This window comes from Artemia franciscana, chromosome 18 (assembly GCF_032884065.1).
Source record: "Artemia franciscana chromosome 18, ASM3288406v1, whole genome shotgun sequence".
NCBI lineage: Eukaryota > Metazoa > Arthropoda > Branchiopoda > Anostraca > Artemiidae > Artemia > Artemia franciscana.
The window spans coordinates 18,756,854-18,770,514 of NC_088880.1; the positions used below are offsets into that span (position 1 = coordinate 18,756,854).

The 13,661-nt window shown below is 35.0% G+C and overlaps 1 protein-coding gene across 2 annotated transcripts in view; it reads left to right on the forward strand.

Annotated features, from left to right (window-relative positions):
- LOC136038707 (kinetochore-associated protein 1-like) overlaps positions 1-13,661 on the forward strand; it is a 284,373-nt gene that overhangs the window by 101,855 nt on the left and 168,857 nt on the right. For both annotated transcript variants that reach the window (XM_065722029.1, XM_065722028.1), the window contains exons 9-10: positions 5,338-5,481; positions 10,454-10,671. In XM_065722029.1, the coding sequence (XP_065578101.1) occupies positions 5,338-5,481; positions 10,454-10,671 (362 nt within the window). The remainder of the gene's footprint in view (positions 1-5,337; positions 5,482-10,453; positions 10,672-13,661) is intronic.

Consider the following 13,661-nt stretch of genomic DNA (forward strand, 5'->3'; position numbering starts at 1 on the left):
CCGGACTCACCAAAGCACTAGAAACCCCCTCCAACTCCCATAAGGAGAGCGGATCCGTTCCAGTTACGTCAATCACGTATCTAGAACGTGTGCTTATTCTTCCCATCAAGCTTCATCCTGATATCTCCACTCTAAGCGTTTTCCAGAATTTCCTGTTTCCCCCTCCAACTCCCCCAATGTCGCTGGATCTTGTCGGAATTTAAAATAAGATCTCTGAAGTATGAGGTCCTTCTAAATATCAAATTTCATTAAGATACGACCACCCTTTCGTAAGTTAAAAATACCTCATTTTTTCTATTTCTTCCGAATTAATCGTCCCTCCATCCCCCTCCCCTAGATGGTCGAATTGGGGAAGAGACTGTTTCTAATTTAAACTGGCCTGGTTCCTGACATGCCTGTCAACTTTTATCGTTTTAACTTATCTGGAAGTGTCCGAACTAGCAAAACCAGGACCGACAGAAATTGTGATTCCTATATGTCACTTGGTAAATATCAAGTACCATGAAAACCTTACACACAAAATAGCAGCAAACATGACAAATAGCAGCAGCAGTAATAAAAGAAAAAAAGAAAAAAAATGAAAGGATAATCAGCTCAGTGTAGAGTTTTTTTTTTTTGGCTTATGCATTTTCATCGTGATCGGAATAGCCCACAGCAATTTTCAGGATCGGAACTAGTTTTGTCTCATTTGTCAAGCATCTGCTCAAAATTCAGAACTTAGCTAAATATTAGCTTTTCAGCCATACTCTTCGTTCAAACACATTTAAAATTCAACTCCTTATACATAAATTAAAGCTCATAAGTGGTCAGGCGGGTGAAAGAATAAATCTAAGCCAATGAATATTGAATTAGGTTTGTAGCCAGGTTTTGCAACAAGAGACGAGATACAAGAAGATGGAGCGTAATAAAAGGAAAATAGACAAAAAAAGAAGTATAAATAACAAACAGCACAAAAAAAGAAAAGAAACAAAAATCACAGTGAATGAAAGAAATTACTGTTTAATGCTCACACCTATTTATTCTGGCGAATTTAACTTCGTAATTATGTTTCGCAATTCATGTATTAACTGAGACTTCAGGGTATGCTACTTTGAATTTGCTTGTGGTATTTGAGCTCCGTTATCACGGAGTAAAGTGAAGCAGATAAGCCTACATGGCAAAACCAAAACACATTGTTCTTGTATTGAGCTGATCCGTTACTTTTAAAGAGTAGTATTTAGATTGTGAGAAATTGAGGACTATGAAGCCTAGCAAGAAGTATCCGGTTTATAAGAATCAATTCAGAGATAATTTCTGAAATTTGTCGTTTGAGCTTATCAAAAAGAAGCTTGCGAGTGTGTCGGACAGAAAAACTTTGGCGAGGCCTAGATAATTAGGGTGCTCAACTGGATGGACAGTTATTCCGAAAAGTTGTATATGGGACTGGGATTATCCTTTTCTATTTAAAAAGCTATGATTCGATTGAGGATCTGGCTAATATTCATCAGCATAGGAATTTGAAGAAAGATTGATTGAGGATAAAATCAATAAAGATTTGCAAAGATCTCGAGCAATGATAAAACAGTTATTGAAAAGACAGGATGACCTGACTGCTCCTTGACGGCTTTCCTGTGGAACAAATCTACTGCAAGGAATGGCGTATATCAGGTGGTAGCTTCAGGTGAATGGGTAATCAGGAATACAAATTCTGAACTAACAGAAGACAGCAGGATTAGTTCCGTGTTTAGCAGTACGATTGCGTAGGCAAGAAGGTCGAAGGTTCGTTTAACGTCGTGCCTGACAAGGGCAAAATATCCTCTGGAAGACTCAGTGACGATCAAATATTAGTAAACACAGCTAAGGCATGGACACATCCTGATTTCACTTAAAACCAAACTAATGAGAAGGACGAAAGCAGAACATCAGAAACCTATAATATACTCATATACACTATAATATACTTGTATAATATATTCATTTTGACAGGTGTTTTAAGGGACTTGTGATAAAAATCCACTAACCCTCCCCACTCCTTCGCCCTAAATCTTTGGCTATATTCACTTGTGAAACAGTTTTAAACATATCATTATATGAACAGGTAACTAGAAATTAGTAAGAGGAAAGTAAGGCAGAGTAAGAGCAATACTCCAACTACTGCAACGTCTTACAATTCACTACTTGATCATTATCATCTTCACCTTGAAGAAGTAAGTAGAAGTGGTAACATTGCAAGCCTGTTTTGACTTCGATTAAAAAAGGATCTTGCGCGCAAACAACTTCCTTGTGTTTCGCTATCTAATGAGCTGGACGCCATTGGGATTTTTTTCAAGTTAGACGTTCCCGAGGATGTGTGAATATGGGTAAAAACGAAAGTTTTGTCTAGTTCAGACAAAAAAGCACCATTTGACTCTTGACCAGTGTTTTACTGTGTAAAGCTTGTTAACAGATTTGACGGGACGAAGATTTAGAGTTCGGACTATCCTGATATCTTTAATGTGAAAGGTGGAGTAAATTATCCTAAGGGGGAATATTATCTGCATAAGAAGGTAGAGATGCATCGGAGGGAGTTTACCAAGGTGTTTCAAGATGGATTTTACTAATCAAATTCAGACCAGACAAGGATTTTCATTTTAGCTGTTAAATATCATCTTCTATGGAACAAGATACAACAGAGTCGGTGTCTAGATGAGGTTTGAAATCGTTCAGGGAATTTTATAGAATCGCTCTGTGAAGGGATCAGGAGCGGAGAAATCGGATTCATTATACGCATACCACTCATCTTCAGGCATGTCGGTAGGAGATGCAGTGGAGGGGAGGGAGCCTTCAGAGCGAGAAACAAGCCTGAAAACTAGATGGCGATTCTGTTTTGCACAAGCATAGTAATTGTCGATAAAATTTTTACGATGCAGAGCAAGAAACTTGGGGAACTTTCTCTTTGTTGCAATCTTTGTACTGTTAATAATCTTTTTACTATTATGCTGAGATTCGTGTGGCATAGAACAGCCTTTACTTAACTGAATAAAGTCGAAAGATCGAAGCTTGTTCACTATTCATGGACTATTTCTTTCTGAACTCGATGCAAATTTACTGCTTTTTTTGCGCAAAGAAGGATATCATAGACTATTTCGGCACAATAAAGATTGAAAAAGTTTGGATCTTGTTTCTAGGCGACTGGAATAATTTCTGTAAGAAACGATACGGCACCCCGAATCTATTTAAAATAAAGTCAACTGACTCAATGCATAAGGCTTGGTGGATTTTCGACCAATGCTGACGATGTTGAGGTGCTAAGGGACCTGATGTATTGTCTCTGTAGCCCATAAACGGGACTGAATCTAGGTTTTAATCCCTTTTTATTTAGATTAGATAACTGGTAGTCAGCTGCAACATTTACTACAACAACTTTCAGATTCGAAGATACTACAACATGATCCAAGTTAGACGTTCACCAGGATTTGTGGATATGTGGTAAAATCAAAAGTTTTGTCTAGTACAGACAAAAAATCACCAAGTAGACTCTTGACCATTGTTGTACGTTGCACAGCTTGAGCATTTGGCTCCAAAAGATCCCAATGAAAATCACTGACCATCACGCATGGTAGACCAAGGTGCCAAATTTCATATATAAAAGATCGTAGGCTAGCGCATGAAGAAGCAAATAAACTTTCTGACTGATCATTATTATAATTGGGTTAACACAAATATAAAAACATACAAGAATCAGCTCGCACTGCTAAATAATGAGTGTTTCCAACAGGAAAGTCCACCGGAGCATCTACCTCTATTATTGCGCTACCTGTTAGGCAGATAGTATGATGATATGATACGATATGTATTACCACTAAAAGCCTTTATGGACTATAGTTATCATAAAAACACAACAGCATAAAAAGTTTAAAAAAAGGCACGCCCAGTCAAAATTAACTTATAAAGAGATCACAGAAAAGGGTCCCTGTCTGACATATGTGTAACCACAAACATTTCCAACTTCTCAATCTCCATAAAACACCTATCGTTCAGTATAGAAGCCCATCTATTCTTCCTTTATAATCAACCCTAGAAAAATTTCCTCCCTCAGTCCTTCTTTACAAAAACCAAAAAAAATGAATTAAATCATCCTCTCCATCTTCACATATTGGTGAAATGAGGTGAAAATGCGGACTTATCTTTAACTTCAACCCTCTCAAATATTTTCTCTTATCACAAAGGTGTAAAACATTTCCCTTTGCTAATATTATCCACTTTAGCTCCTCCTTATTAAGCCTTGCCTTAAATTAAAATGATTCCCACATACATCCTTAATTCAAGCATACAGAGAGAGATGAAGCACTGTTGTCTCACAATGCCATTTCTGGATTTTCTAGCTCCGTAAAATAATTCTTACTTTTTGGCTACTTCTCTTTCTAACTTTAAGTCTTTACCATAATTCCACAGCCTAGCATCTCCACAACTTTCTAAAATATGTATTACTTGGCTAGCCCAAATACTTTTCTTTAATCGCTGAAGCACTCTCGGTGTCCCGTCTTTAATAGCCTGCCATATTGTAGAGATACTAGTTTCTCCTGTTGACTTCGATGTATCTTCGAGTAACAACAGGCTCAGGCCGTGTTTGGCAGCAAAATGCTCTTGAAAGTAAATCAGGCCATATTTGGAGCGGAGCCCCTCCAAAACTAGGAGATTACTAAAAATGAACATTTTATGTTCCATCAGTATGAGCTAATTGCTGAATCATTATCTGGTTGCTTGTTATTAGATTATCAGATATCCAGGATTTTATTACTTTTATGGCAGTGTATTATTATTATTTATAGATATAGATTATTTCGCTACTTCTTAACTCAGTAGAGATAGACGAAACTGACCAGGACTAGAACGAAAATGCATAAGAAACTTTCTTAGAGACCCCTCCACCCTACTTGTTTATACTATAAACCAAATTGTGGGTGAAGTATTCAGCTCTTCATTATAAATCTTAAAGAGCCTCAACTGCATTCAGTCAAGTTAGACATCGTCGAAGATACGTGCATTAGTAGTTAAGTCGTCTGATTTACATCTAAAATACCTTTTACTCTTGCTCCAAATCCATTTTATGTTGTTTCTTTATATATATATATATATATATATATATATATATATATATATATATATATATATATATACATATATATATGTATTATTGATAGTTTGTTACACTCGTAAATATTTTTCTGGACATTTGTCTGGATCTGGCACAGCAGAAAAAGTGTAAAGATAATTTTTCCTTCTTGTGAAAATTGATATTATTCTTCAAGTCATTCTTGCTATGACTATAATCACTTTTATTCTTTTACCGACTAAATTTTTTGTTTTTAATTTCAGGGTCTAAAATCTCAACTCGGTAACATGGTTAAGCGACGTCGGCTGCTCAGAACTTATGACAAGGTTCTTGGTGAAAAAGCATTGGAAGCATGGTACAACAAATCCGTTACTATGATAGATATTGTGAAATGTCTTTTGGCTGAAGTAAGTTGAATTTTTGTTATTTTCTAGGCTACTTGGGTTTCTCCTCTTGTTATTTTTTTGAAGGTTATGATATCCAGTCTGTTTTTGCACTTTTTTACTAAAAAAAGAGTAAACTTTGAACTTATGCGTTTAGGCATACGATTCCATGTCGGGATAGAACGTTCGAGGTTTTCCCAATTTTTTTTTCTTTTTGACTGCTGTTTATAAATCTTGAAAAAAAAAACAGTCCTATTTTAACAGTAAGGTACTGGGCAGTGTATTAAGTGGGCTCACCACTAAAAAGTGGTTAAAGATATTCTCCGAGGCAAATTGCATATAACCGATAACTCCGAAACTAATCAAAGTTGTTTGTCTTGAAGTAGCTGAAAACCTACACAATCTTTCGTTATTAAAAAAAAGTTTGAACGATATGCATTTAGGCATGCGATTCCATGTCGGGATAGAACATTAAAGGATTTCACTAAAAAAAAAATTTTTTTTCCTTTTTTGACTGCTGTTTATAAATCTTGAAAAAAATAGTTCTATTTTAAAAGTAAGGTACTGGGCAGTGTATTAAGTATGGGCTCACCACTAAAAAGTGGTTAATATCAGAATCTTCTGTTAGGGAATCCTTCTGTCAAAGATATTCTCCGAGGCAAATTGCGTATAACCGATAACTCCGAAACTAATCAAAGTTGTTTGTCTTGAAGTAGCTGAAAAGCTACACAATATTTCATTATTAAAAAAAAGTTTGAACGATATGCATTTAGGCATGCGATTCCATGTCGGGATAGAACATTAAAGGATTTCACTAAATTTTTTTTTTTCCTTTTTTGACTGCTGTTTATAAATCTTGAAAAAAAAAACAGTCCTATTTTGACAATAAGCTACTGGGAAGTGTATTAAGTATGGGTTCACCACTTAAAAGTGGTTAACATCAGAATCTTCCGCTAGTGAATCCTTCTTTCAAAGATATTCTCCGGGCAAATTACATATAATCGATAACTCAAAAACTAATCAAAGCTGTCTGTCTTGAAGTAGCTGAAAAGCTAAACAATCTTTCATTATTAAAAAAAAATGAAATTAATAAATTTAATTCCGAAAAATTTTCAATTTTTGTTATTTCCTAGGGTACTAGGGTTTCTCCTCTTTTTCTTTTTTGAAAGTTATGATCCCTGTTCTTGTACTCTTTTTGCTAAAAAAGGAAAGTTGTCGCGATAGAGCGTCAGAGGATTTCACTAAAAATGCACTTTTTTTCTTTTTGACTGTTGTTTATAAATCTTAAAAAAATAGTCCTATTTTGACAATAAGACACTTGGCAGTGTATTAATTATGAGTTCAAATGAGGATCAAATTATCAATTGTAATAAGGGGACTATGGATTGTACTTCATAGGCTGAATATAAAATAGGTTGAGACACAATAGTTTAAAATCTCTATTAGTTGAAAATTTAGCTGCGTGAGATATTTATCTTTTGACTATTAATATTAAAATGGCCATATTTCCCGGCAATTTTGCATATTTGCTCAGAATAACCATTTTTAGCTAAGTAACTGTCTATGTTTCTGTGTTGTTAATGTCATTTATAATCAAATTTACTCGTATATATTGTGATATTCTAAGAGATTATGATTATTTCAAAGTCTACCTATTCTAGTCTTGCATATATTGATGCATTAATATAAAGTATCTGTATGTTAAAAAGATAATTAGTTGACGCAATCTAATGATGAAACCTAATGATGGAGCAAATTCTGCTTTAGGAGTGCTAAAATGTAGTACTAAAAAGTAGTTTACATCAGAATCTTCCGCTAGGGAATCCTCCTTTCAAAGATATTCTCCGAGACAAATTGCATATAATCGGTAACTCCAAGATTAATCAAAGTTGTCCGTCCTGAAGAAGCTGAAAAGCTATATAATCTTTCATTATTAAAAACAAATTAAATTACTAAATAAATCTCTCAAAAATTGTCCAGTGGAAATTCTCAATATTAATCATTAGAAGGAAACTTGTCCGCTCAGCTTTAGTAATTCAACTATATCTTAAGCTTAGTAGGAAGCTTTAGCTACTTCTTAAGCTATTTCTAAGCTTAGAAGGAAGCTTATTTCTTACTTTTGGGAACAAAAGAAATAAAGAGAAAATTCGAACCCAAATTGTTTTCTTTTTAAGAAAAAGCTTTTTGATGAATTCAACTCAATGCATAGCAGGTTGAAGATGTAGATTGTATTTTGTTTGAATATCTTCCAATATCGAGAAATAAAAGAAAAAGTCTGTTTTACAATATGAAATTTTATTATAGCCATTTATTTTTATGGCACTTGGTATTAACCAAGTGACATATAGCAGTCGCCAATTCTGTCGGTCTGTCTGTCGGTCTGTCTGTCGGTCTGTCGGTCCCGGTTTTGCTACTTTAGGCACTTCCAGGTAAGCTAGGACGATGAAATTTGGCAAGCGTATCAGGGACCGGACCAGATTAAATTAGAAATAGTCGTTTTCCCGATTTGACCATCTGGGGGGGAGTGGGGGCCCGGTTAATTCGCAAAAAATAGAAAAAATGAAGTATTTTTAACTTATGAGCGGGTGATTGGATCTTAATGAAATTTGATGTTTGGAATGATATTGTGTCTCAGAGCTCTTATTTTAAATCCCGACTGGGTCTGATGACATTGGGGGGAGTTAGAGGGGGGAAACCTAAAATCTTGGAAAACACTTAGAGTAGAGGGATCGGGATGAAACTTGATGGGAAAAATAAGCGCAAGTCCCAGATACATGATTGACATAATCGGAACTTATTTGCTCTCTTTGGGGTAGTTGGGAGGGGGGAGTAAGTCTTAAAAATTAGAAAAATGAGGTATTTTCAACTTACGAACGGGTGATCGGATCTCAATGAAATTTGATGTTTAGAAGGATATCGTGTCTTAGAGCTCTTATTTTAAATCCCGACCGGATCTGGTGATGGGGGCGGGGAGTTGGGAGGGGGAAACCTAAAACTTGGAAAACACTTAGAGTGGAGGGATCGGGATGAAACATGGTGGGAAAAATAAACACAAGTCCTAGATAGATGATTGACATAAACGGAACGGATCCGCTCTCTTTTGGGTAGTTGGGGGGGGGGTTAATTCTGAAAAATTAGAAAAAATGAGGTATTTTTAACTTACGAATGGGTGATTGGATCTCCATGAAATTTGATTTTTAGAAGGATATCGTGGCTCAAAGCTCTTATTTTAAATCCTGACCGGATCTGGTGACATTGGGGGAAGTTTGGGGTGGGGAGACCTAAAATGATGGGAAACCCTTAGATTGGAAGGATTGGGATGAAACTTGGTTGGAAAAATAAGCAAAAGTCTTGCATACGTAATTTACATAATTGGAACGGATCCGCTCAATTGCGGGGGGGGGGGGTAATTCTGAAAAATAAGAAAAATAACGTATTTTTAACTTACGAAGGAGTGATCGGATCTTCATGAAACTTCATATTTAGAAGGACCTCGTAACTCTGATATCTTATTTTAAATCTCAACCGGATCAAACGTAATTGGGGGGGGGGGGCAGTTGGGGGGACCGGAAATCTTAGAAAATACTTAAAGCGGTGAGATCAGGATGAAACTGGATGGGAAGAATAGAAACCTGTCTAAGATACGTGACTGACATAACTGGACCGGATCTGCTCTCTTTGGTGGAATTGGGAGGGGGGAGGTAATTTTGAAAATTGAGGTATTTGTAACTTACGAAAGGGTGACCAGATCTTAATGAAATTTGATATTTAGAAGGATCTTGTGCTATAAAGTTTAACTTTAGGTTCTGACCTTCTCACAAGTGCCAAATGAGCTCTTGGCTCTTGGCTCTTCCGACCTCGTCCAAATGAGCTCTTGGCTCTTCCGACCTCGTACCATATGAGCTCTCGGCTCTTCCGACCTCGTCACAAGTGCCATATGAGCTCTTAGCTCTTGTTTGTTTTAGTAATAGTCAATAGCTCTTTGAATTCACATAGTTTTATGGATATTTTCTGCTGTTTAATTTTTTTAACATTCTTAAATGTTAGCCAACCATTTTAGTTTTGCTCTACCGAGTTCAACAAATTGCACTTTTATTCTCCATTTTTGTGATATTCCTTCATCAGTATCAAGGAGTATGAAGTGCTTCAGTATGAAGCATTAAATGATCTCTGTTGGAGGAATAAAATTTATTTTGATGTCTTGTATACTTTGCAAATAAATCTTGTCTATCCGCCCATTAACACATCTCAAATTCTTTTGAGATTTTTTCTTTTTAAAGTATTCTGTTCTATGGTAGTCTATATCTTTCTATACTCAGACCTCCTTTGTTTGTTTACCGGGATCCGTCTTTCTAAAACGTAACATCTGGACTTAAAAAAGGACACTTTTCGAAATTATCCGACTTTGAAGGAAGTTTGAAAGTTCCATTTTGGTGAAATTTGGGCTGAAAAAGAAATAAAAAAACGTCGAGTAAAACTCATTGTTTTCTCAATTTTTATGGCGCTTAGTAACAATTTTCTAAGAATTGGCAAAACACTCACCATAGTTTTCACAGATGATATAGTTCTTGTCGTCAATAGTTACTCAGATTTGTTGTTTTTTTTTTTTTTTTTTTTTTTTGCATCGACAGTTGCTCGTATAATGATAGGAACTCTAAGGATTCAATGACAAAAACCTATGGTTTGGTTTTTCAAAATCCATACCAAGCAATCGCCTTGTGAGTCTAGAAGTTTTCACGAATGAGGCTTGTAACTTGACATTTTACGATTTTATTTATTGTCAGACTCACGATATTTTGAAAACTATTTCGAAAGAATATACGGAAAAGTTTCTAAGAACGTCAAGATTTGAATTAAGGATTGCCGACTTTGTCATAGTGGTAAGCTCATTTATATTTTGCACCGCCTACTATTGCAGTAGGTTGTATTTTCTTAACAGAAACTTAATCAGTTGTCAAAACTTGTAGTCTACCTTTTGTTTTTATTTTATTTCAAGGCTCGAACCTCGGATGCGATTTTCTTCTGGTGGTCCCATAGATATGATATTGCTAGACTTTTAACGGAAGAAAACCTTGTCGAATTGTTGTCAGCGCTAGAAGATTATCAAGACAGTACAACAATTCTTCATTTCTTATCCCGTTTGTGTCACGAATTGAAAGGATGCCATCCGCAACTTATGCAAATTTTCATTGAATGGGTTGTCATTTTTGTTAGGTATTTATCTTTGACTTAATCACACTCATATCTTTGTTTTGTATCTCCATTTACAAGGGCATCTTTTTAACCTAATCCTTTTACTATACAGTATTTTTTTAGAGAAAAAGGGAGACAAAAAGGCCAAGTAGACTAATCCTATTTCTAGTAGTCATGATTTAAGGTCTGAAAGAAGGTAGATGGCAAAGTTACGTTATTGACCTTCAGCCTTATGGAAAACTAGAAATTGGGCAGATTCTCAATTCACGTGGATAATAATCTCCCTCTCAATCCATTCAGAATTTTGTAATATTTTTTTTGTCAAAGATTTGTGGCTCAAAACTACTGTTAATCGAGAGTTTGATTGAATATTGAAATTTTGTCCTAGGTCTAAATCGACATGCAACATTTTAACCCTTAAGTCTGAAAAAAAACTTCATAGATATTCTTAATATTACTCGCCTTTAAAATGAAATTAATGAAAAAACGGACAGAAACTAATTTCAAAAACAAAAAGGAGTTATCCAAAAAAAAAAAAAAAAAGGAATGGCCATATTAAAATCTAAATCAAGTAGAACTAATCCATAAAATGATTCAAACTTAAAACGAACCGAATATGCTATCAGTGATTGAATGAAACTCGAAATGGACCGACAAAAGTAAGAGGTAATCTTAAGATGAATTACCACCCCCTAAACCTTCTAATGATCAGGGTGTCATTTACGCCCTGAAAAACTCATCATTTTCTGTTTTATAATTACAGCCGTGAAGAAAAATTAGCGAAGAAATCCAGGAATTAATATTATCATGTACAAGACAATCTATATTCGCTAGTTCTTACCAGTAATCTTGATTAGTATGGCAGTTTTGTTTTTTACGGCCAAATCGGAGAAAAATACAATATTCTGATAATCTTTTTAGTCAAAACATTCTTCAACTTCTACATAATTCCAACATTTGTACTTACAAACTTTTATTTATCTTTTCTTTACCTTCGTCTAAATCGATCGCCATTATCCAATTCTCGTTGTAAAAAAAAAAAAGACCCTCTTCAGAAAAAAATTTAATAGAGAAAACAGATAAAAAAAAAGAAACAAATTTAAAATTATTTGTTACGTGACTTCCTTGTTTACATAAATCTGTTCCTCTATTGTATCATTGACTATTTATTGCTTTTTTCCCATCTGCTGCGAAGCTGAGCGACAGGCTTGTTACCTTTCCCTGTAAAAAACAATAACTTGAGTGTTAACAATAGTCGAGGCCAGATGTACCATCAATCCCTCTGGTAGATCTTGTCTTTTGTATCCTTATTACTTCGTTCTTCGGAACTGGCCGAATTAGCAGAGCTATCGTCAACGTTTTAATGGGAGGCTTTTAATCAAAGTATCACTTAATTACAGTTCAGAAACAATTAAGAGATCACGAAATATCGCTGTTGTCGTACGCACGCCACGTGTACGCCAGTTTCTGATGTATAATATTTATTTTTCATAAATATGAGAAATTCTATGTTTGCATGCGTTCTGTCACGTTCATTATGAATCTTTCCAGATCAAGTTCAATATTGGTTTTAATTTCAAAACAAAAATATAAAATATGCTTAACACAGTTCCTTCTGCATTGATACACATTTGGGCCTTAGATAATACATACTCCAAATACAGCAGGACCTCCTATCTTCCCAAATTTCCATCCTGAACCGCCATCATTTACCAATCAATGCAATACGATTCTTCCTCCGCTTATACCCCTTGAAGTATCAAGCAAAAATATAATAAATAAATATAATATCATAATATTCAAAAGCATAATACTGAAACAAATAAATATAAAAAATGAATATCTAATTCTTTAGATATTTCTCTACTTTTTTTCAAAGAGCTGATAGACATACATGATTTCAGCTCTTTCGAAAGTGCATTCCACTCCCTAGAACACCCAATTCTAGGAGAAAATTCTGACCTGGCTGTCGGTGTCGGGGATATGTAAAATTTCTGATGAAGATCCAACATTTCAACTACGGATTTGTAAAGCTAATGTAAATAAAAATTTATGTAGTGATGGGAGTTTTTCTTAAATACAATTGAAACCAAAAATGGTGAAAGATAGTCTATAAAGTGAAGTCATGGATAGTCTATTTGTTGCCTGGCCTAAAATTTGAAGTGCTTTATTGTGAAGTGAGTTGGGTATCTATGAATGTGTCTTGAAGTGGATTGCCAAACTGTAGAACAATATTGACTATGAGGCTTAATAAGTGAATTTTAAATCAGGATCAGTCTGGACGTCCGTATAGATATTTTCTGGGTTTTATTTTTATTTCAATTTTCTTCGTATTTTATTTTGTTTTCTTATTATTTTTTTTTTTGATCCATGTAATAAAGCTAGAATTTTTTTTTTTTAATTTTGACATTTTCTAATATAGGAGGTTTACCCCGATTAAGGCTAAATAATTGTGAGAAATTTCAAACAAAGTATCTGTAAGAAAACCAATTTGATAACGCAATAAGTACAACTGCGGTCACACGGCAATTTAAAGGGTTAATTATAGTGGTACAGCACATTCTACCTTGGAGAGGCATAAAGGCTTACCCTCGCAAGTATTTTTTAGTTCACTATTAGCCATTTAAGAACACGTACTCGAGTGACGTTTGTATATTAATTCGTCGGGATTTTAGTATTTCAAAAACCATTTATGAATATGTGTCGTTGCAGATTTTGGGCACATAGAATATGTTGATACGATCCCTTTTACGAATGTCTCATTTGGTTCTCAATTTGTTCAGAGTTCTCTGTTGTTTTCGAAAAGATGTCATTGTTGCGGGATGTTGCATGTGTTGTGGAACCAATACTTTAGTTTTGTCCTGTTTTGATCCTTTTTTTTTCTTTCTTCTAGGCCGATGATTTCGGTTCTTTGCTATAAAGTTGTAAGCGTCTGGCCTTTCTGGTATTTATGAAAAGTGCAGGCCTCTGGCGAGATTAACAAAATGCCATGGTACATTTTGGGAGGCTAC